At 32.2% G+C, this 25,559-nt stretch overlaps 1 protein-coding gene across 1 annotated transcript in view; it reads right to left on the bottom strand.

Annotated features, from left to right (window-relative positions):
• The window catches only part of LOC127712113 (uncharacterized), a 27,122-nt gene extending 1,563 nt beyond the window's left edge, over positions 1 to 25,559 (bottom strand). The window contains exons 1-9 of the mRNA XM_052218375.1: positions 25,475 to 25,559; positions 24,571 to 24,683; positions 23,994 to 24,216; positions 20,516 to 20,544; positions 12,506 to 12,634; positions 11,729 to 11,819; positions 9,425 to 9,537; positions 8,447 to 8,550; positions 1,411 to 1,666 (exon numbers count right to left, since the gene is read on the bottom strand). Of these exons, the coding sequence (XP_052074335.1) occupies positions 8,467 to 8,550; positions 9,425 to 9,537; positions 11,729 to 11,819; positions 12,506 to 12,634; positions 20,516 to 20,544; positions 23,994 to 24,216; positions 24,571 to 24,683; positions 25,475 to 25,484 (792 nt within the window). The 5' untranslated portion in view covers positions 25,485 to 25,559 and the 3' untranslated portion in view covers positions 1,411 to 1,666; positions 8,447 to 8,466. The remainder of the gene's footprint in view (positions 1 to 1,410; positions 1,667 to 8,446; positions 8,551 to 9,424; positions 9,538 to 11,728; positions 11,820 to 12,505; positions 12,635 to 20,515; positions 20,545 to 23,993; positions 24,217 to 24,570; positions 24,684 to 25,474) is intronic.

The following is a 25,559-nucleotide window of genomic DNA, read 5'->3' as shown; positions in this document are numbered from 1 at the left end:
GTCTATGGATTTTGTCTCACGGTTACTTGGCCCTTTGGCTAACACATTTTTGTATTGAAATGATGTTGGAAATGTTAAAGGTCACGAGTAAGAGCACGGTCAGCCGGATTATATGTGAATGGGGAACCTGCACATGTGCAACCAGGTAGTTTTGACTTCTAGAGATTTTGCAACACATGTTTGTAGTGAAATATTTTGGACACTGTGTGTGATATAGGTATCAGTAGTGATTTGTACATACTGCTCTTTGAAGTAGGTAGACATTTCAAAATTTTACCGATTTCATATGATGAAGGATATTGCCTAAGTTGGCTTCTGCTGGGAAAGGCAAGTTTTAGAAAGGGTTGATTCTTACTTTTATAGTTGCTTATTCTTATTGTAAAAGTCTGTAATGAACAGAAAAGCGAGACCGATAATGAAACAGGAACCAAGGTTGAAAAATTGAAATTGACATATGAAACTGTTAGTGTTTTTAAGTTTCAATTAACTAAGCCCGAATATTCCTTTAGATTTGGCTGAAGCTGACGATATCATATCGATGGTTACTTGAAACATCAGTTCATATGAATCTATTTAGAAGGTGAAGATTATTATTTCAACCTTTACATAATATTGTTGTCAAGTAATTTACAATCAAATATGTCCGTATAACTTTATTAAAGATGCACAATATTACCGGAAAATGTTTTGTTGAAAGTACAGGGCTGGGATTTCTACATTGACTCTTGTCTTACAAATATTTTCGTCGACAAGTTTGCGTTGATCATGATGATCGCATTTTTATTACTTTTCATGGCTGTACCAATGTGTAGTAATAACGAAAATAGGTTCAATTCTTGTATGGAAATATGGAAAGTCAATATCACGATCCGAAATGCACATGCAAACCTCTGTAATAAATTGGTTCACTAGTCTAGCGTTAAGTCTACATGACTTTCGAATGTCGCTCGAATTAAAAACGGTGGAAGGCAAATTCAATCATGACGTTGATCATTTGAAACTAGATTAAAAAATCGTTTTCAACATCTGGCTTAAGATATCTATGCTAGGGGTAAAAACAAATAGACAGAAAAAGTAGTTCAAATATTCTTAATACATTAAACAGATTCAAATCAAGGTAAAAAAATTTTAAACACAGAGAATCGCCAAAAATTCAAAAATATTAAGACCGGGTGCGTCGACAAAATTTTTCAACGACGTAGTGGTATGGCCTTTCAACTGTTGTGTTCTATAGTCTTATGTAGATGAAAAGCATGTCTGGCTTTCAAAATTATAAGCCTGATAGTATGATGAGTTTTTACACTTTTTGATATAATCGTTTACACGTTCTTGATTTTGTTGGTAAATCATCTTACCTTTGGTGTAAACAATTTTAATGGCATTGCAGTGTATTGTTAAACAGTACATTACCTGGTGCCCTGAAGTATTCTCTTCTCCATACCAAATTTTATTGAGAATTTTGCTGACAGTGTCTTTTTCAAGAAAGGTCTTGTTTTCAGTTTTAATTGCATCTTCTAAATAGCCATGGTTGAGCAAACGTCGACCTGCATGTCCAACCGGTTCTCCCAGTTCATTTTCAACTAGTTCATTGGAATTTTGGTCTTTTTTCTTTTTTTCCGTCTCATAAATGCATCTAGTAATTTGGAGAGCACGATGCGTGAAGGCCCTGTGAAAAAGAAAAAAAATACTGAAGAGTGAATATAAATTTAACACACTTATTACGTATCTTACAAAAACATTGTCCCAAATACAACATTTTCTATCCGTAGGTCTAAAGGATACGGGTGAATGTAATACTAAGTGTAGCATGGAACATATTTTAAATTTATTTGAAAATATATTCATATGTTCTTCCGAACGGTATCATTTAATTTTCAATTCTTAAAAGCATTACATGTCAACTACACTGTTTGTCTAGGAGTGAACAGATTTCAAAGACAAAAAAATATAGTTATTGCAAATCTAAAGTAACGCATATCCACGCTTTCGCCAGTTGTTGTTCAAAGTTGCAATGTAAGGCTTTTTTTTTTAGGGGAACTGATAATATTTAGTACGCCATCACGAGTTCGGTGAACGTAAATGATATATCTGCCAGAGATGACCATCGATTTGTTCTAATTGCCCTCACCCCTTTATCTTTTCCTCTTTTCCAAGATGTTGACATCCCTGAACATCTGAGACTTATCATCAAATTTGTATACACCATGACTTAAACGAAGGATATTACATGTGAAGCAGGATCTTTTACACTCTAGCACAAATTGGTTTGGTTAGTTTTGTCTAGTATGTAGTGCATTTTGTACCATTGTTTGTCGTTTGGTCGTTTTTAGTTTTTGCGATGTCGTGGTCAGTTCTTATTGACTTATGAGTTTTAAATGTCAATTCGGCATCTTCTGGCTATTCCTACTATAGTGCTAAGAAATATGTTATGATATAACGGAAAATTTAGTTTCATCTGTATTGGGGCACTTTTTTAAATAACAGTCTGATATAGAAATAGGAAGATGTGGTATGAGTGCCAATGAGACAACTCTCCATCCAAGTAACAATTTATAAAAGTAAACCGATGTCTTTCTTGATTTTGACATCACGGAATGAGACAATTTGTTTTTACCATGAGCAGCACGCAAGTATCACGTGAGAAAAACAATCTGCTATCCTTCAACATCACTTGAGATGAACCCTAAATTTTTTATTGGTTTTTCATGGTTCAGTTTTTTTATGTGTATTGTTTTGAAATGTTTTGAAGTGAATTGATTGTCTTTTGGTCGTTGTCGGTTTCTAATCGGCTTATCAGTTTTGAATGTGCTCTTTTCTTATATTACTAACAAAACATTAATGGTAAAACATGTATCGGACAATTAAGTCATATGTAGATCTTGATTCTTTATTAGCAACGGTTTGAATATTATTGTGTTTTCACAATATCGTTCGTCAAATGAAGGCACATGTAAAACTGTGTCTATAGCTGAACTTTACACTTACAATGTTTATTTCTTTTGAGTATATTAAATATAATCACATGCTGTTGTTTGGATTGAAATAAATGATTTTAGAGTCATAATTAAAATGAAAGCATAACGGACACATCTCATCGGTAATGTTTGTAAAATATTTCACATATTTAGACGTATACTTATGTATAATAAATTGTAAATTGATGTGACTGCATGGTAATTAAAATCATTATCCTTTACGACAGACAAAACAAAAACAGCTGATATGCAGGGTATATCATCTACTTGCCACTGTACTGCATGAACTGTGCTCCAGTCCTAGATAAAGCCGACAACGAAAGGCATGACTCGAATAACAAAAGCTACATCTTATATAACCTAGTTGTTTGAGTGGTCAAAAGCGCCCGACAAAGTGCAGACGATTTTTCACGACGTCATGGAAGCAGTAGTTCAAATCCCGCTGAGGGGAGAATAGAAATTTGTAAACGCACATTTGCAGTTCTAACATTGTTGAGTTTAATTTCAGACGAAGTATATATAAATTATGACGTTAATCCTGTATAACCATAGGTTATTCGGTTTGAGAACATTTGTCATACAGTTGTCAAATGTTTAGACGTATATAGCAAAATTCATATTGATTTGAATGCCTGTGAATTGAAATTGATATTCTTTACGTCTGACAAAAAATAAGCTGATCTGCAAATTATACCATTTACTTGCCTCTGTACATCGAGTACTGTGTTACACCACTAATTATATACGTGTATACTCGAAGAAGGTTTAAATATTCCTAAAATTTATTTTAAAATTCAAGCATTCGGACTCAAGTTTTTCCGAAAATGTTTTACTGAAACTGTAAAACAGTGTGGAAAAATACTTTTTTCTATTTTTAATCAAAATCAAATACATGAAATTAAATGCAAACATGGTTTACACTAACATTAACACGAGACAATAAAACGTCTTACCACGTGTCTATCAAGAAATGACACAGTCGTTTTCATGGTATTCATCATTACTGAAACAACTGGGACAAATATAACCAAACTTGGCCACAATCATCATTGGGGTATTTAGTTAAAAAATGTGTCCGATGACCCGGTCTGCCAACATAGATGGCCGACAAGGCTAAAATAGAACATAGGGGTAAAATGCAAGTTTTGTCTTTTATTTGGAAAACCGTTATAAATAGAGAAAATCTGACAGTGGCAAACATGTTTAGAATGTTGAGCTCTACCAGTTTTTATTATACGTCAAAACTTCAGACGACTTCTTATAGGAGTTATTGCCCTCAAATGACACATTTTACCATTTTTTCATTTTTGCCTATTATCTTGAAAACTATAATAGATAGAGAGAAACTTAAAAATAATCAGCAAGACAAGTTCTACAAATAACATGGTCGAAATCTTCAGTCGACTCCTTATTAGAGTCATTGCCCTGTGATGACGATTTTTACCAATTTTTTGCGTTTTTGCCTTATATCTTAAAAATTGTAATAGATAGATTGAAACTTAAATAAACAAAAATGATCAGAAAGACAAGATCTACAATAAAGACAAATGGAGGAAATCGTCCGACGACTCCTTATTGGAGTTCATGCCCTTTAATGACGACTTTCAACATTTTTTTTTTTTTGCGTTTTGCCTTATATGATAAAACTTATAATATATAAATAGACACTTAATCACAAAAATAATCTGCAAGGCATGATCTCCTAAGAAGTCAAATTTCGTCGATACAGTTAGTAGACTGTCACTCTGTATAGGAGTGATTGCCCTTAAATGAGGATTGTTTTACTCTCTTTTGTGTTTAGAGCAAAAACTAAAGAAGATAGAGAGAAATAAAACAGACTAAATAATCAGCAATTCAAGATCAACAAAACACATATTTTTTCATGAAATCTATTTTCTTCTACAATGTTGGAGAGTGTCCTTTGTTGAATGTGCACATAGACCAAGGTGAGCGACACAGGCTCTTTAGAACCTCTAGTTCAAGAACAAAAAGCATATTATTTCAACTTATTTGTTATTAATGATTGAAAACATACATATCTAAGAAATTAGATAAGAAAAAAAAATGATATGGGATGTACATATTTTTGGTAAGATTATTTCTTTGTACCTCTCATCCATTTTCTCAACATTTTGGCTGATAACACTGACCGGATTGGTTATAAAATTTGAAAATTTATTACTCAAAAACTACTTATTGTAAGTACACATTTTTTTCACAGACTTTAGTTTTATTATAATATTTTTTAAATTCATTGATATTTTCCACTTGTATCCCATGTTTTGGAAATAATTCTCGAACGAGATTTCAACGAGACTGAAACATCAGAAGAATACATCCTTAAAGTTGAAAATCGATTTCATATTTTGCAAATTTATAAATATCCAATATTCCTTTATAACGGAAGAGCATTGTTCTATAACGAATTCATTAACTCATGTATCGTTCAGGTAAAATCTATTTGCTATGAATTTTTCCCTGATTTTTATCAAAAGCTTATATCGTTCAATTGGAACAAAAAACATCAAGAATTACACAGTGGGATTATAGCTGAAACGTACGACAAAATTTTAAACGCGCGCGATAAATCCAGTCACTGTGAACAGGCTGCCCTCTTCGACGGTTATAACTAATATGATAGAAGTTACTAGGACTATTTTTATACGCTCCTCCTACAGATATTTTCTGAATCGCTAACGTCGGTAAATTTCTTGACTCAACATTAATATTCTTTGTGTTTGAAATCTCTTTATTTGATTGTCAATCAGTGTCATCTACCACCAAAAGGTGCCAGTCTTAATTATAGGGTGGTGACAAAAAATATTTATTTTTACAATGAACAAATATGAACTATAAAAATAAGAAATGAGACAACTCTCCACAAGAGACCAAATGACACAGAAATTAACAACTATGGGTCACCGTACGGCCTTCAACAATGAGTAAAGTCCATACCGTATAGTCAGCTATAAAAGGTATTCTATTTCTTTACCTTACTCAACTCTAAATATTTTTGTAATTATATCAGTTTAAATTGCTTGGTTCTATTCATTTTGGAGGGATGTAAAAGTACCCAGTCACGTTTAACTATTTAACCTTAGTCGAAATTTATTATTATATTTTTTAACTGCTATTTATTTGGGATGTTTAAATACGCAGCCTCTGTTGTAATTACTCTACCGTTGTCAAATTTGAAATATTTACAAACTTAGATCGGTCAGTGCTGTTTATTTGGAATGTTTATTCACGTAATCGTTCTTGTAACATCGTAACTGTCGTCCCCTTTTAAACTTTAGAATTGTGCCAGTTCATATCGCACATTACTTTTTTTATTTGAAGCATATCTTTGCAGTCTCTGTTGTAAATAGCTATATAACCTATGTCATGTTTAAAAAATTTTAGAATTGTACAAGCGTCTAAACTATGATGTTCGGTTTGACTGTTTTATTGTATAAATTTCAAGATTGTTATAGTTTAATCAAAGTAGATTGATATGATTCATTTGACATCCATGATCATAATTATACTGATGAAGGATATCTGTTATCCGAAATATTTATAAATTATTACATTTATAGTTTTCTTTTTTTGTTATTGGTGTTGTTTTGTACACTTTTCAGGCGTTAATATATCTATATATATATATATATATATATAGATTATTAAGTCTAAATTGAAAACAACGTTCAAACCTATGATTTCGTTGGATAAAAACCGCAATTCTTATACGTGTGCATGCAAAACAAATTTCTTGGTTGAGGGGTCTAAATACAGCACAAACAACATTTTCCAGAAGACCAAAAAAGTGAAAAAAGTATATTCAAACAAAACGCATTTGACTAACAGGTCGAACAACGGATGTTCTTAAACCCTGCTGACTGCCATTGGCGATTGCCAAATAAACGGATCACAAGATGTAACTAAATGGATCTTTATTATTAATTTAAAACCAAACTGATAACAATAAAATTGCGGAAAAGATGGTATACCACAAACATGAGGTGCAAAAATTTCTATATATACTGATATATGAAATATGTACTGTATGCATTTACATATAACATTTTGAACAACAAAACGTTCTTTTCGAGAAGAATTATGTTGATAAAAACCAACCTGTGCGGTATGAGCAAACACGTTTTCAACTTCTTATTATATGAAAGACTGATTATGTAATTTGGTGAAATGTTATTTATTGTTTTTCATTGGAATTGCTCTGTTCTAAAAATATATCGCGTATTACATTTTTTTGTGTACCTCGCCTTAGACATGGAATTTATAGATCATATTTCTACGCAATTTCTCAGCATATATTGTATAAACTATAAATAAAGATAAATATCATATAATGACTGAATATGATTCATGAGATTTGATGTATTTTACACAACCAGCATATGGATAATATTATAAAGTTCGGGAACATAAAATGATCATTGTCTATGTTTTTTGTTATTCTTTTTATCCTTTAAAATCTGTTGTAATTATTATGTGAACTTTGTGTATTTTAAAAAAGTAAAAAGAACATGTTTGTTGCGTTCATTTAAGCTTACTGCATAAAACAGTATTTATAATTTATGTCGATATTCCTCTTAAAATGCAACATTTTGTGCAAGGAAACTAAACATATTCTACAATGGTCTTTTAATGGTTGCGGTACAAATCCAGCTTATTGTTTGCTCAAAAGGTATATAATGTTTGATATAATATGTCCATTGGAGAAACAAAAGTTAATCAAACATTTTACAAGGTTTTGAAAATAAGACTATTCTGAAATACCAGATACATACAAAACTCTGGATCTTATACTATTTAATTGTTTACGATTAAATGTTTTTAATTTGAATAAACTTGTGTTCGATTTTTCACTTGTGGTGTTCCGGTTTAAAGTAGAATGTATTTTCAAAATTTCTATAAAAAAAACGTTTCCTTGGGTCTCATTATTAATATACAATTTAATTTTTAGACTTTTGTGAACTTCAACATATTCAGCTTATGTCGTTAATTTTAAATACATGTACATTCTTTAAGATAAGGTTCATTAAAAGTTTTTCAAGTTTAATTGCTTGTTTTATTAAACTGCTACTTAATGATACCGACAATGTCAAAAATATTGTTCAGTTTAAATTGTATTTTGTCAGTGTTTTTATCATGTTTATATTGCCAAAGTATTAAGCTAGTTTTCTAATTGAAGTTACCAAAAACAATTTAGAAAACGTTATTTCATCAAACACGCTGATTTTTTTGGTAGTTTGAATGATGCATATAGTTTATGATACAAATAGAAAGGGCGAACGGATAATGGTGTATGGTTGGTATTATGAATGGTGAATGTAGGATGTTTACATAATCAAGGATTGTGTGTTCGAAATCTCAATTTTATACCAATATTGACGAAAGTTAACATGTAGGAAGACTATTAAATAGTCTTTTAAATATTGAGAGTTTTTATGCATTTATTTGTTTCTTACTCTTTTAATCTTGTCAAATTTTATTTTTGTAAATGCGTTGTTTTCCAATCGTTTGAAACCTCTTGGAGAAGTTGACAACCAACCAAAAGATGGTGAATGCGAACCTGGAACAAAGAGAAAAAAGGCAAAGAATAAATACGTTTTCTTTCGAATTAATGTATAGTTTAAGAATCTTACTCTGTGCCTCTGTTAGACAATTTGTTTTTCTTATTAAATGAAAAGCAGAACATTTACAAAACGACAGCAAGTTAATATACTGATAAATAGTAAACTTGATAAGGTTCACTTTACATATAGGGATTATGTATTTTCACTCGATATTCCCATTCCAGTCCCGTGTACTCCTTTGCACTTGAGATTTTAAACGATACAACAATGAAAATATCTACTTAATATCAAGTTTGTTTTTATAAAAGTAATGCTAATGAACGACTTTTACGATATTAGAAAAAAAAGATATGAGTTTTCTTACTGTCAACTTATTCCACGGTATTTCATGTATCAGAGGTTGTTAGAAAAGAAGATTTGAGAGGACAAAATAAAAAAAATGTTTTTATTGGCTTTTGAACAAGAGGGCATAACATATCAGTCAAACCACATCTTATGATAATTTTCTATTTGAGTTTTAAACGCTGTGTTGGTACAACTAGATGAAATTGTGTCATGTAAATTAATTCTGTTCAGGTCTACTGCCTACTGAAGATACGCAACTAGTTGACTTAAAGCGGGTATACAACAGTTTCTAAACCAAAATTGTCAGTAAATATATTGCATCAAAAGCGCTGATATCATCAGTTTTGTATGGAGGGGTTATATTTGTAAATGGAATAGTCAGTATTGTTAATGACAGAAAATTATCGGTTCAGTTGGATATATAAAACAGACTGAGACGTTATGGAAATTGTAAGTGCCCTTTCAAGTCAACGATTTTGAGAAAGTACTTAACTTTGTGCATTTGGTTCTAATAATTAAACATACAAATCCCGTTTCCACAAGTTGTTTTGCCCCAGGATAAAATTCTTTCTTCAGTAATGCAAAAAATATGAGCCCATAGAGTTCAGGTTTGATTTCGTCCTCCGTCATCTTTCCTCCTGTAATATTGAAGTACAACAGGCTATTTGAAATAAAAAAAAAACTATTCTCTGTAATGGAATCGATACAAAAATTCAGGTATACTGTTTATAACATGTACAATACGGAACAAAACTGGTAAGTTTTTTACAAGCTTTAGTCATTTTTGTTTCATATGGATATATGTCTTGTTCATGTTGAGATAAATAATCTTAAACATTCATTATTATCCAATACTGATACAATATATTAAAGATCTTAATCTGTAAATAACCATTATTTCTTTAAATAATTCTCGTGCCATTTTATAATAGATTCAATAATTCTCTGTTACGACCACGAGTTATTCATATTCTTGATTAGGTAAATGCATATACCAAAGAAATATTTCTGCCATAGCAAAAACATTTATAAAATAGTCTCGTTGCCTTTGTTTGTCTTTTCGCCGTTTTTCGTACTGAGATGACCGCTGGAGTCAAATTCTAGTTTTATGTCTAAATAAGGCGGAGGAATATGTGTCTGGGTTTTCTTTAATCTTTAGTTCTGGATTAAATATTGATGGAAACCAATGAAAAGAATTTGGACTGTTCATCATTAATATATTTGTATGTGAAAGGAATTACTGTCTTATCTAGCTTCTTTGATCTTCTTGCTTTTATAAGTATCTGAAGGACATCCAACCCACATTAAAAGAATAGGTCGGCAAGGATAGGCGCAGACGTGGTTCCTATAGAAATGCAGAAAACAAATGCTGGACAATTCTAAATCAAAATTAAAAAAAAAGTGAAATTGAATAATATTGATCACTTGTTCTTATATTGTGCTTATATAGGTCGTCTTTTAGTGTATTGAACCATTTTAGTTATTATGTCCTATTCCTGATTATGACATTTCGACTGAGGGTGGATTTCCTAGCAGACGACGCTACTACTAGTAGGGGATGGGGGTAACGACCTTGACTACACATGAGGGTCTCGTACGGTCGGCTTTCTGGATTCCATAGCAGACGACACTGATCCTTTAGACGCATTTGGTCTCGGTCCTTTCGGAGTGAATGCAATTCTGTCAACAAACGCTTTGTAATTACTTGGAGTTTTTTAATCAAATTGATGGGAGTATTACTAACTCTTTTATATATTTTTTTTCCGTATCCCTTTGAAATTTGTTTTTCATCCTGTTTCTAAGAATACAGATTTCATAGAATTTTCTTTTGAAGTGTAATGTCAGACATGAATATTGACAGGGAAAGCGAAATTACATTCTTTACCGTTGTATTGGAAATTGCAGACGTTCATGTATACTATATTTCAAATGGGAAACAATAAAAAAAAATCAGGTTTATATTCCAGACACAGAAACCACAAAATACAAAAAGGTTGAGGTTAACATGCAACCTTAAGTGAATGACAGTTGTCTCTATGATGCGACAAACTCTAATCTACAAAGCCCAAATCTAAAACGTTGTTAACAAAGATTTACCATTGAAAATCTGAGCAAAAGGTTTTAACGTTTTTTTTTCTGCTACAAATTCAATCGATTAAACTTGATCAGACTAAATATTCGTGTCAGACTGACATTTGCAACTAGTATCATAAAATAAAAGAACATTTAAGACAAATTAATCAAGAGTTGGGCCGAATAAGCCATAAGAGGAAAACAGTCTTCATTATTTCGAACTGTTTACAAACAGTGAATCTACAAAAATGAAGTATCAAAGATATTTCATGTCAGCCAGCTGTACCCTAGACCCATTTGATGTAAAAACACAATAAAATTACCAGACTTACAATTAAGTTCGATACACTCGCGTTATACAAAGGTTTTTCAAAGATATTGGTATTAAAACTGCTGGAAGGCCAACTCAATTAAGAAATTATTAATTATACTTCTTGTCAGAGTATGCGTGCTGACTACTGCCAGTTGAAAGTCCACCAACACTGACTGTTATTACTGTAAAAGCATCAAGTCTCATTGCAATCATACCACATCTTCTTATTTTTATATTTTATCCTATTTCAATAATAATAACGAATGCTAACAAATTCGATAGAAGCTGTTTTATAACTATATAGATATTCAATAACTCAAGTGATACCAAATTGTTATTCGTTATGAAATATTTAAATACATTTGTTTTTGGTGTTCAATCAAAACAGACCAATCGCGGAATGATTTAAAAACTAAAGAAATTAATACACTGCAGTATTTTACCTTTTCCTAGTTCAAGTGGTAACACATGGAACGAGCTACTAAAATCTAGCAAATCAGTGAATAATCCATTCGTCAATTTCAGTCTACAATCCTAAAACCAATTGTATATTATATTGTTTTCCCAATGAACTTTTTATAGATACATGTACATTGATAGCCTTAAAATATCAGAGCAAACAATTACAAAGCCAAAAGAGTTATTTCCAAATTGATATATATAAATTGGTGGCGCTTAATTTTTCATAGCTCAAATATCTCAACATGTTAAGTAGCTTTAGTATTATCTTAAACATTGTCTTGGATAACAGGTATACAATTGGGTTAACTACAAAAATGTTACGATAAGTAGTTTTCTAAATGTTTGAAAGAATTAAATGAACTTTTGTTACTACAATTTCTATCAAACATACATAATGCCAAGCCATCATAGGTTAAAATAGTCAATGTCCCAGTTCTACCAAGCCCAAAAAACCGCATAAGAAAATTAATGATGTATGAAAAAAATTATGTCGCATTACAATATGCCGCAAAATAATTTCTGAAACAATGCGCATTTGGTTTTCGTTGTTCCCTACACTCTGAACGAATATAATAACGATTGGACACTAAAACAAGGTATTTTCTTTTGTTAGGTTGACTATTTACAAAACCTGTTACTATTATCTATCGAAGGTTACATTGTAGAAGTAATACAATTTTCAAATGATCCATGCTTAAATGTTACTTTGTGTTATGAAAAATAGGCGGTAAGGTTATTGTAGTTAACGCTTTACTTACCTCTTCGTAGATATATTCAACAGATCGATAATCAAGTAATTCATTAATGCATTCTTTCGGAATACGCCATTTTCCTTTTTTCAAAAGATACATCGATAAAGCATTTGCATATAATTTTGTATCTTTTCCCTACAATTTGAAATATGTTTTTAAGTTATATGATAATACTATTAACATCTGTTCAGTGTTGAATATTCCAAAATCTGTTAGTACATGTATTATAAAGTAAAATCACAAAAATACTGAACTCCGAGGAAAATTCAAAAAGGAAAGTCCCTAATAAAATGGCAAAATCGAAAGCTCAAACACATGCACGAATAAAGCTTAGCTTTCTATAGGTTGGGTTCATTAATTTGATCCAATAAAAATTAAGTATGAATTCCCATATAAGCTTCAATTAAGTGTTATGGTATTTTTTATAACGCGACGATTTATGTACAAACATTTGTCATTATTGATCCTCTGATAGACTAGTTGTGCCTATCGTTTTTTTTTTTATGTTTTTCTTCATTTTTAAAAATCATGGGGAGTTAACGGTCAATGATTTAGCAAAGTAAGTATTACTAAGTTCATTATAACATAATGTCATTTGCTATGATTATGGATCAGACAACTATTCACCAGAGTCAATACTAAATGGTTGATATCAACAATAGTTCATTGTATGGTCTGCAACAACGAGCAAAACCCAACCCGTATTGTAAAACTTGACAAAAAATCATTGGGAGTTAACGGTCAATGATTTAGCAAAGTAAGTATTACTAAGTTCATTATAACATAATGTCATTTGCTATGATTATGGATCAGACAACTATTCACCAGAGTCAATACTAAATGGATGATACCAACAATAGTTCACTGTACGGCCTGCAACAACGAGCAAAACCCAACTCGTATTGTCAAACATAAAGGGCTCCGACATGACATATTGTGAAATAAATCAAACGGGAAAACTGGCGGCCTGATCTATGTCAAAATATAGTTAAGGCAATATAAATATGACGGACAGAAACTAAAAACATCCACTGAATTACAAGCCTCAAATGTGCGATAGGCACCCACAGAATTTGTTGAAAACCGCTTCAACATAAGACATGAATGTTTCCATTTCTTGCATTATCATTCCCATCAACCTTTTTCGTAGGAAGTCTTTATTGTAAATAACAGTTGGTTTATAATATTATAAGTGACCTTTAATTTATGCAAGTGTTTTAGAGTATCATGTTACATTTCAGTGACATGTTAAGAAAATAAAAGTGTGTTTCTATATTGCTACGAGGTCTATGGTACAGGCCTTTTCATGAGTTAACGTCCTACTTAATAAACAATTATCATTATACGCGATACACAATGATTTATTCCAAAGTATACCATTGTCAATCACACAAATCATCATTTTTAATAATGATATAAAGATACAAATTACTCTTCGGTGTACGGCATACACGATACAACATTTTCCATTATCTTTTGAATCAGATACAATAGCGAACCATTCGAAATTATCTAAAAACAATTTCGTTAAAAATGCAATAACACAAATAATCTACATTCCTTTGAGACAAAAATGAATGAAGGTAAAAATCCCATACATACTTCCCCATCGCACGATACATATTCCGCACTTCACGTTACATTATCCTCATTGCACCATATATGTACAAATTTCATTCATCTGTCGCCAAACAATAAGTCAAAGACTAAAGTACCAGTACTTCTTTATATATATATTAATAAAATGATATGTTTTTGAATAATAAAGATTTTTTTGATTTTTTTTTTTAAGTGTCTTATTTGTGCAACTTTGACCATAATCCAGCTGATTCGTGCATATTTTTAAAAGAATTGTGGGTTTGATGATAAAAGCATGAAACTTTGCACAATAGTAGATATATATTTGATAATCAATCTAAGCTATGGACCCACTCTGAACAATCCAATATGGCGGCCATTTTCAAGATGTCTGCCAATCAGTCTAAATTTCACAACCATATCTAATTAAAAGCCAATAATATTCAAACCATATCTTTTAAAAGAATAAAATATAATCCAACGTTTCTAGTAAGTCATGACGTTATATTAGACTTTTAATTTTTTTTTTCAAAATGGCGGAAAATTTCAAAATAGCCGCCAAAAAATGAAAATGAAAAAAACTAGGACAAGGCTTTGCTTATATTCTATAGAATTGCATTTTGCATTTAATACAATATTCTAGGGATTGTCTTTCCATGATACATGGATGCTGCTTGCAAGATAATTTAATCAAAGATCCTATAGATGGAAACATCCGAACGTTCTCAGGACGCCATCAGGATTTTTTTTACCATTAGGTACCATCTTAGTCACAAATGATAATTAATATGTTTCTGTTCTTCCGTTGTTTTCCTCTTATAGTTGATGTGTTTCCCTCGGTTTTGGTTTGTGACCCGGATTTGTTTTCGCTTAATCGATTTATGACTAATACGGTATATTACTGTTGCCTTTATTTATTTCTCCTTGCCACAATCCTTTCTTTTTGCTCGATTGTGGTAACATGAAGATGATCAATAAAAACGACTTATGACAAAATTTCTACTTGCAAACGGTAATCATGGTAGCATCACGAGTGCTTCCAGTTAGCCAGAAACTACACACCCTTTCGGAACACCTAGGAATACCCCTGGTTTAAATGAAAAGGGACTTGTGTTGTTTATGCTTTCAATGTTGTGATATTTGCTCTTTTTTTTTCAATGTCTGTGTTGTCAAACAATGAAAGTCTTGTTTATCCGTCGTACATGCATGGGAAACCTTATTTCATTTCAAACGTTCACATTCGGTCAAGTTTTGTATAATTTACATGTACCAATGGTTTTTACATGTTCTAAATTTTGTGATTCTAAGAGTTAGAAAGGAGACATTTATGAATCCACTATTTTATGTTGTTAGTCCTTTTTGCGTTTTTTGTCCATTTTCTTATCTGGTTTTGTTTTACTAATGACTTTTGAGTGCCTAAGTATCTTCTACATCTTTTTTATCATCTAAACAACAACATATTTTTAATGCAATGTTCAAAATGTTTCTGAAGAACAGCCATTTAGTCTTTACATAACACTATTGTCCTCGCGCAAGTTCTTCTACCATGACATTCGTTTTATATCTGTCAACCACATTTTATTAGCTCATTACAAAATGTTGATACCTTTGTGATAAATGTCCATATGGCATATGCCATCTACAGTCATTCGAAGTAGCACTCTGTGTAAAAGGGCGAAACATTCCCCGCCTTAAGCTTTCACATTCTTTGAGGATGTTGTGTGTTTACTTTTAAAACGTTCCTGATGTAGAACATCATGTGGTTTACCTGATCACGTTAAATTATTTAAAGGTGGATTGATACTTGTTTTAAATTACTATGGCCATTTCTAGACAAAATACCATTAAATGCTGTGGTTGTGCGATATTTATTGTCAATCTGATTGCCCCACCTTCTCCTTTTACAAATGTACAATTCTACGCATGGGCTTAAATCCATCAATTGGAAATACAACTTCAAAATACTGATGGATTCAGTCGAGGATTATGCCAGGCAATGGGCTAAACGCGAGAAAGAAGACGTAGATACTCTTTCCGAATGGATTAAGGCTGTGAGGTCTATCGATACCCACGCTACGTCAATTTTTAAAGACCCAAATGTTGCAAAACACTTGTCCTACCTCCAAATATGTTGTTGTCCCCGCAGATAAAGCCCCAAACAACATCGTTTTTGTGTGTAAATATCATTACATAAACTGCTTGATAAATAAATTAGGTATTGACAATTCACTTGGAAACTCAACATATATCCTCACGACGCTTACCAAAGAGGAAATCCTGGATAATCATAGGTCTGTTCTATGTTCCTTTGGAATTTCAACCAAAGGTGAAGAACTAGATCTTCCATCACTGTATTGGATATCTAAACTACTAAAGTGTTCTTACAAAGAACAGTATATTGCTGGGTCTTCCAAGTGCTCCACGACACCTCTATTTTATCAGCAATCAAAGCTGGGCTCCAAAGTTATTGTGAAACTGCCTATTCTAGAGGTGGCGTGAATCAGATGTGGATACTAAAAAATTCCAAAGATCTTTTAGAGTACATACAATCTAAGACTCTCATCTTGCAATAGTATTAAAACATTTGACTTTTCTACACTTTACACAAGTATTCCCCATTCCAAACTAAAAGACAAATTGAAAGAGTTGGTATTACTTTGTTTCATTAAAAAGAATGGCGAACGTAGATACAAGTATCTTGTCTTGGGGAGGGATAAATCCTACTTTGTAAAGAATCACTTTGATTCAAACAAAAAATTCTCTGAAACTGACATTATCAAGATGCTTGATTTCTTGATTGACAACATACGTTTGAAGGACGTGTTTTTCAACAAAATGTCGGAATTCCAATGGGAACCAATTGTGCCCCTCTTCTTGCCGACTTGTTTCTTTATTATTATGAGGCTGACTTCATACAGGAACTTCTCAGGAAGAAAGATAAGATGTTACCAATATCCTTTAACTTTACGTTCCGCTATATAGATGATGTTGTCTCACTAAATAATACAAAATTCGGTGACTATGTTGAACGAATCTATCCCATCGAACTAGAGATAAAGGATACTACAGATACAGTTAAGTCTGCCTCATATCTTGACTTACATCTAAAAATTGACAATGAGGGTCGGTTGAAAACAAAACTTTACGACAAAAGAGATGATTTTAGCTTCCCAATTGTGAACTTTCCATTCCTATGTAGCAATATTCCAGCAGCGCCTGCATACGGAGTATATATCTCCCAATTGATACGATATTCCCGGGCTTGTATTTCCTATCATGATTTCCTTGATAGAGGATTGCTGCTCACAAGGAAGCTATTAAACCAAGAGTTCCAAATAATGAAGTTGAAATCATCCCTTCGTAAATTTTACGGACGCCATCACGAGTTGGTTGACCGTTATGGAATAGCCGTTTCACAGACGATATCGGATATGTTCCTTATGTCGTAACTACAATACCCTTCCCTTTTCACGAATGTGACCTACCGAATTAGACTATTTACCGGATTTGTAATAACATAAGCAACACGACGGGTGCCACGTGTGAAGCAGGATCTACTTACCCTTCCGGAGCACCTGAGATCACCCCCAGTTTTTGGTGGGGTTCGTGTTGCTTAGTCTTTAGTTTTCTATGTTGTGTCATCTGTACTATTATTTGTCTGTTTGTCTTTTTATTTTTGGCCATGGCGTTGTCAGTTTGTTTTCGATCTATGAGTTTGATTGTCCCTCTGGTATCTTTCGTCCCTCTTTTAATCTACTTTTCCATTTTCAAATTACGTTTGCAACACTTAAACTGTATACTAGTAGTTAAATGACATAATATAGCGCACGTGTACTGAAAGCCATAATTTGGAAGGAAATATGCAACGAATCAATGAATAAGCAGTATAAGGAAATCTTTATGCACCCAGATTGAGCATTCTCTTAATGATCCCACATCAACATTTCCAGTTCAATCTTTTATGTTACAGACCAGTTGTGGTTAAGTAGACTCTCAATTTCCCTCGTGTTACTCCATTCGTTGAATGTACACAGTTTTCATCAGGGTCTCGTCAATCAGTAAAAATTATGTCAGGATCTTTGCATAAGAATGAGAAGTACACATACTGTAACCTCATGGAAATGTCTTGTTCATGATGCATGAAAGCCTCTAAAACAGAATCTGCTGTTCATGAAGTACTATGTTTCCTTGATTGAACACTTGTTCAACTAATCAATCACATAAGATTCTCAAGGATACAATTTCTATATGAAGACCTCAATCAAAAACATTCTTTGTTCTGCTAGAAATATGTTTGCCGAGTTCCACTGTTTCGCTTTTGCAAAAGCGAAAAAACAAAAAAAAAACAAAAAACGATTGGTCACAAGTGATAATTGATACATGTCCCTGGAAAAAAAATAACACATTGTTGAATTGTATTAATGGAATGTCGAATCATTTTGATAGATTTGATCTCTTCCTGAAACATTGGTCAATGCGGACTGATATATAAAGGCGGATGACCATTTGTTTTGGCTCTACATTCATAAACTGTTGTCCAGACATATTTAATGTTTTCATTATCATCTGCTTCAAACCATCTGTGTTATCTTTCTGTTAACTTATTTATATCATGTAAGGATAGAGTTGCACAATTGACTAATTGTACCAGGTTGGCATACACGTATTTCATGTCCATAAAACGGTAATTATAAGATGCAAGTATGAAACGCATGGTTATATTTGGTAAGTATTAAGAAAATAAATTGTATCTCATTCTATAGTAATATATATATATATTATACTAAGTTTGAGCCATAATACGAACAGTTGTGCTGGCGCATAATATATTGGTTAAAGTACCAGAGTTTATAAGGGAAATGCATTTATTTTAAAGCATAAGGTTATGACGAATTTGACAAGTTAGACTTAGAAGATGCTGAATGTAACGATTCTATAGCCGTAGTTGAACTCTTGTTGTTGTCAATATTGTCCACGGTTGCTGCTGTAAAACCACCAAGGTTCGAGGGAGGAACCACATATTCAATGTTGATTGTTTCGAAGATGGAATATTCTAGTACTGTAGATACATGGATAATTGTATCATTCATAAACGACAAACGTAAACTGTACATTGTGGTCATTTAGTACCTCCTTTTGTGGTCCTATCATTCATAAGAAGGTCTATATAAATAAGATTGGTTAAGTTCAGTTGAATGTAATATTAAAAAAGAATAGAGAGAAAAAACCAGAAGTAACTTTGAAATGGATAGCGTCGTATTTGCCTCAATAGAGTAACTCGAATGCATCTGAATATTTGGCCGAAATATTATCATCTAATGTTTTAATGATTGTGGAAAAAACCTTTGCCTACATCATGTCTTTTTGAACTACCAGCATGTGCAGCTTTTTTCAAATACCGTTGTCATACAAACAGATTGTTGCGGTTGCTTATTTATATGCAACACCAAAATAATCATTAAACAGGATAGGCAAGCACCTGCCTTGTTAATGGCCTGGCAAGCCTGAGATTACTGCATTTTTTTCAGATCATTACTATGTCCTCTTCCAATTGATCATAAAGAAAACTGTTCAAATCGAGAAGTAAACATTCTAGTTGCGTCTAGCTTGAATATTGGAATAAAGCCAGTCTCTATACATGATCCCTCGTTGTTGACTACTGTTCTGCAAAATTGGTACCGTAGTTTTGTACCGTACATCTTATACCGGCCATCTTGCAAAAAGCCGCCATATTGAAATTTTAATTTGGGTCCATAGCTTTTAGTGTTTGAAGCACCCAGCACTAATAAAATGACATATTTGAACTAATATAAGGGATATTTGTTGATTTTGATATTTTGTGGCGGCCATTTTGGAAAAATGCCGCCATATTTGAATTTCAAGGTGGGTTCACAGCTTATATTTTGAAATACCCAGCACTACTGCCATGCCTAATTTGAGCTTAAATGTGACCTTATAGAAGTGATATATGTTGATTTTGATATTTTATGGCGGCCATCTTGGAAATAGCCGCCACATTGAAATTTCAAGGTGGATCCATAGCTTATATTACTTGACACACCCAAAACTACTACCATGCCAAATTTGGTGCTTTTATCATCGAACCCACAATTTTTTCACCAATCTGCCGGACTACCAGTCTGTTTTTTATTTTTTATTTGCCATTTTTAGCTCATATGCATCTTTTATTTATGTATTAAGCGAACAAAATTTCAGTCCTGGGCTATCTCACATACATGCCTGATGATATTTACATTGGTAAACGAGACCATAGGTTTTTTTTTTATTATTTTACTTAAACAGTGTTAAATCATTTTCTTTTTAGACATCATAATATCGATTAATAGCACTTCTGCAGACAATAACCTGAAAATTACAAAAGTTGACATGACTTTTTACTGTGATTCACAGTTTAATATGCATATTATATAATCTTACGTATTTTTCATCTTCGGTTACCATGGCAACTGAAATAGACATTTCAAAAAGAAAGAAAATTAAAATCCGTAAATAACAGTACTACAATACATTGGAATACATTGGATAGTCTAAAGAGTATCTTATTTACAAAAACAAATTCCAGTTTTAAATAAATGATATTGGATTGAAGATTCAAATAAGAAAATTCAGCGACACAGAATAAATTAGATATAAGAAGATGTAGTATGAGTGCCAATGACACAACTCTCCATCCAAGTCACAATTTGTAAAAGTAAACCATTATAAGGCAAAGTACGGCATTCAACCTGGAGCCTTGGCTCACACCGAACCACAAACTATAAAGGGCCCCAAATGACTGGTGTAAAACCATTCAAACAGGAAAACCAACGGTCTAATCTATATAAAAAACGAGAAACGGGAAACACATCTGACTTTTCGTAAGCTGTTTTGAAACAAATTTAACATACTGAGTTGGTTGAACATTCACAAGTATAAAAGGAAGAGATAAATGTACCAAAAGGACACTTTCAGGGTATTTTTGTTTTTGACTTCTTTTCAGGTTCTAGCTAAAATTAATAAAGAATGTAGCACTTAAGAGTGGCTGGGAAGGTTAACCATGTTAAACATATGAAAAAACTATAATTGCATACTCTGAATTACTTACATTTACATGGGTTAATATTATGAATTATTTGTAAAATTACCAGTTATTAATCATACAATAAAAAGTAAAGCAACAACAATACCGAAATATAAGGAAAGAAATCACTTGCAATTACTTGAAATTAATATTTAAACATTACTTGTTTAACTATTACCAAATTACCCAACGGTATAACTTAAAATTACTCAAAATGATACTTGTAATTACTATAATATTAATAATTAGAAATTACTAAATTTGATTATTCAAATTTACCTTTTAGTAAATGGATTACTACACTCAATACATGCAATATGAAAAAATAAGATGTGGTATGATTGCCAATGAGACAGTTATTCGGCACCAGATTCCATTAACGTTAACATTAAGGATTCAAAGTATTTTTGCAAGCCTATAAAGGACAGCATCGATTCGTTTGTGACAAAGCTATCAAGAATTTTTTCTCGAGTTCACCAGTTTGTATTTGCATTTATTAACCAAGGCTTAACAATACATAATAACTTGTCCATGTAATACGTTTCCATGTGTCTGAGAGCTGGTCATTTATACAAGTCTAATACAGAAAAGCCGGTTCATACAGATTTTTTACTGGTCTTAATACAGGATTTTAACTTCCGGTTTTTGGTTCAAAAAGGTGTCAGAAAATGAATGTGTGTATTATGCGAAATATTATATTTCAACATGCTTGATGTTAAGAGTTGTTGTTATGTTTCATATGATATACTACATTTTTCTTTGAGTAGGAAGGTAGAAAGTGTGAATATCCAGAGTTGTCAACAATAGACGATTATTTGTCTGAGGGCGCAGTCCGAAATGAGAGAAGTTTGTAGGGTTGACACTCTCGGATAAGCACCGCATAAATTATAATTGGACAAATTTGTTTAATTTTACCAAAGGGCCTTCAAACCATTGAAAATACATGTTAAATAAGCTCTTGTAAATGTCATCCTGTAGTAAAAAATAATTTGTCAAAACACTTATCAGTCAGAGAATTTTTTTTTTACTAAAAATGCTGCAGATGCACAACAAATGAAGACTCTTTCCGTAAAGTATTGGTGGTTCTGAAAAGGGCCGTTTGTGTAATCTATCCTCGGCACCAGGTAGATATCAAATGCTTGTTTCTTCGTCTCTCCAGTCCACGGACCAATTCTTACCTGGACGTTGCCATTTTGTTTACATATACGTCAGTTACATCATTTTGATAGGAGATAATTCGTGTTAAAATCGAGCGGCTCAAAGTTTTTTTTATCGGTGAATACAAGGGTAATTCATAGCACATCACTATTTTTTGGTGGTTATTCAACATTCCTTGCATTAAAATGATAAATACCCCAAATAGTTCATATTGATCCTGTATGGGTCTTCTTACAGTCGTGTTTATCCTCAGTCAGCTTTTGGTGGTTATTTTAAATCATTGGTTAATAAAGGTGTCATAAAATGGGTGTTTTCATATTAATCCTGTATTATGTCCTCATACAGTCGTATTTGGTCGAGGTTAGTTGTATTGGCTCGAGGTGGAGCTTGAACATAATACAGAATTAATATGAAAACACCCATTTAATAACACTATAAAACTATCAAAACACAACCTGGATAAATGACTTTTAGTTTAAGCTAAAATACGAAATGAAGGCTAGGTGATATCAACACTGACAGGTTATAAGAAAAGTGTGCTAAAAATCCGATATAAGTAATTCATGTATCGTACCCGGAAACAAAGATAATTTACAGACGGACTGACGAGTGGGTAAAACAATTCCAATCGGTATTTCGGAACTCAGGATACAAAAAACAACAAAGTTGTGTTTGGATTGTTTGTTCTATTGCACAAAATACACAATTTGGATATGTGCTATTATACTTTTGAATCAAGGGGTTAGGTTATGTAAGTTTGCACTCACTGTAAATTATGTGTATGAAGTTCTCATACAAGCTTTACACATATATGTATTTCTTCATACATGCACACATGTGCAAATCAGTTTGAAAATGCCGAATTTCCAGTGGTAACAATTAAAAAGTATTCTATTTTTAATTGTCGACAAATCAACAGTTTTACATTAAAGTCAAAGTTCAAATGCACTGTTTAACAAAATAAAAAATAAAAACTAGTTAACATTAGATTATTCATACAAATTTGTGACATACGAAAGAGAGGAGGGATACAACAAAGTAATATTTAAACGCCAAAAAAAAAAAGAAAAACAAACTAACAACGCCTTTGCAAACAACGAAAAACGACCAAAACACAAACAACAGTCTACATAAAACAACAAAACTAAAGACTGCGTAACACTTAACCTCCCACAAAACCTGGGTGATTGTTAGAAAAGTATGAAAATAGGAATTTTACTCGTTGAAAACTCAACACATAGGACTTTTCGGGGTTTCCTTAATTGTTGAAAATAAAATGATACATGGTATTCCAAAAAATTTGACTACATCTGCGAAACGTCACAGCTTCAAAACGAGATATAAGTGTATTAAGGTTAACTTAATGGACACAGTAATAAAATAAAATGCTTTAATTACCGCTCATTTATAATATATTACGCGTACACCCGAATGATACCGACTCAAACGTTACAAAATGTTTAACTTTCCTTGTGTCTCTTTTGGCATTGTATACTACACGAACCTTCATGTTTAGTGTGTACTTCTAAGACAAAAACATTCTTTTTTTATTATTCCAAAGGAAAACGAGAAACAAATGCTTGTGTTTCAGTTTACCTTGTGTCATAAAAAGAAAAGAAACATCAATTTGCAGAAACTTATAATTGATGAATGATGGTTTGTTTGAATATGACATACCTCCAATAACCACATAACATATCAAAGCTTCGAAGTCAAAATTACTTTGCACATCAGTAATGGTCGATATTTTTTCATGGTTCTCAAAATTCATGACATTAGTGGTGTTTTCTTTAGATATTGATTTTTTGGCATTCCATGGTGTCTTTAAGTTTGTCTTATATTCAGTTCTTTTGCGATCCTTATATTCAGTTGTTAAAACGTTAACGTCTAAACTTTTTTTCTATGGAAAAAAAATAAAGAAAAAATAATTGTCATTCCAAATGTTGGATAAATTATTGTGTTATTTATTTGTAAATGCTTTCAACAAACAAATTTTTTCTGAACTATATTTATTTTATATATCATATGTATAAAGTTAGGAATGATTACTTTTAAAGGTTCATCCAATGCAGCTAAAATATCTGTAATAAATTACAAACAAAAGACAGTTGTACGGGTGTAAAGGGATTCGGGAAAAAATGAAGAAGAAAAATTTACCTTACTGAGACTGTCCTGAAAATATTATTAATTATTTTGTAAGTCATCGCTTTATTGTTCAAATGACTCAAAACATAACAATGTATTGCAAATGTACCTTAAATTGCAGAATTGGAATCCACGAACGGACAGCACTGCCATTGCATTCTTTTATTAATCCACAATTGTTTAAGGAAACCATAACGGGCAACACCTTTTCACCTAACACATCTGCAATTAAAATACAATTATACTTCACGGATGTTATACAAAATAACCAGATATACCAGACTTTTAATAGTGTATGCCTGGCGCGTGTTCCACCTTCAAAACTCATCCTTTGCGCTCAAATTAAAACAGATGAAATGACAATATCCATAAATAAATTGTGGTGAATTGAAAATGTTCTAAATCTGGCTCCCATTCATACCCGGGGAGTAAAAATTTGAATGATATGATAAGTAAATAATAATAAAAAGCATGTATCAAATAAATTTCATGTCTGCATATATAGAAATGTTGACGACTGGGCTGATGAAACCATCTTAGCAAGAATGTTCGTCAGCAGTGGCGTATCATAAGTGTATTTTTGAGTTCCAAAAAATTGTGCTTAGTGCTAAAGTAATGTATTACTGATGTTAAAAAATCTTAGCATTTCGAAAGATTAAACTTTTTGAACAATAATTTACAAAATTCAGGTATCAGTTATATTTCATGTCAGCAGAGGATTGCTAATTACTTGACTAATGAAATCGTCGAGGACGAAAATTCACTGGTAGTAACATCGTGCATGGTGGCATTGTCATAAGCGTAAAATAAGTGTCGGTTTGATTCGTGGTCATTGATTCAATATCGGACCATGTCAAACTAAAATCGTCAAAGTCCTTTTGTAGTATATGTCGTCTTAATACACAGTATTTTGCAATACGATTTAATACTAGTCGATTCACAGTCCAAAATAATGCACTGATTGTGTGCATTCAAACATTCAACAGAAGATCATGAAATATAGGTATACTTACGTTCTGCCATTCTAATGAAATAATCAACTTCATTTTCTTCTTGATCGGTATATCCTCTTTGGAAAACAAGAAATCCTTTCCTTAC

Source organism: Mytilus californianus, unplaced genomic scaffold, assembly GCF_021869535.1.
Source record: "Mytilus californianus isolate M0D057914Y unplaced genomic scaffold, xbMytCali1.0.p SCAF_8, whole genome shotgun sequence".
Lineage (NCBI taxonomy): Eukaryota > Metazoa > Mollusca > Bivalvia > Mytilida > Mytilidae > Mytilus > Mytilus californianus.
Note: the sequence above shows the minus strand (reverse complement) of the source record. Positions and strands in the feature narration are given on the sequence as shown.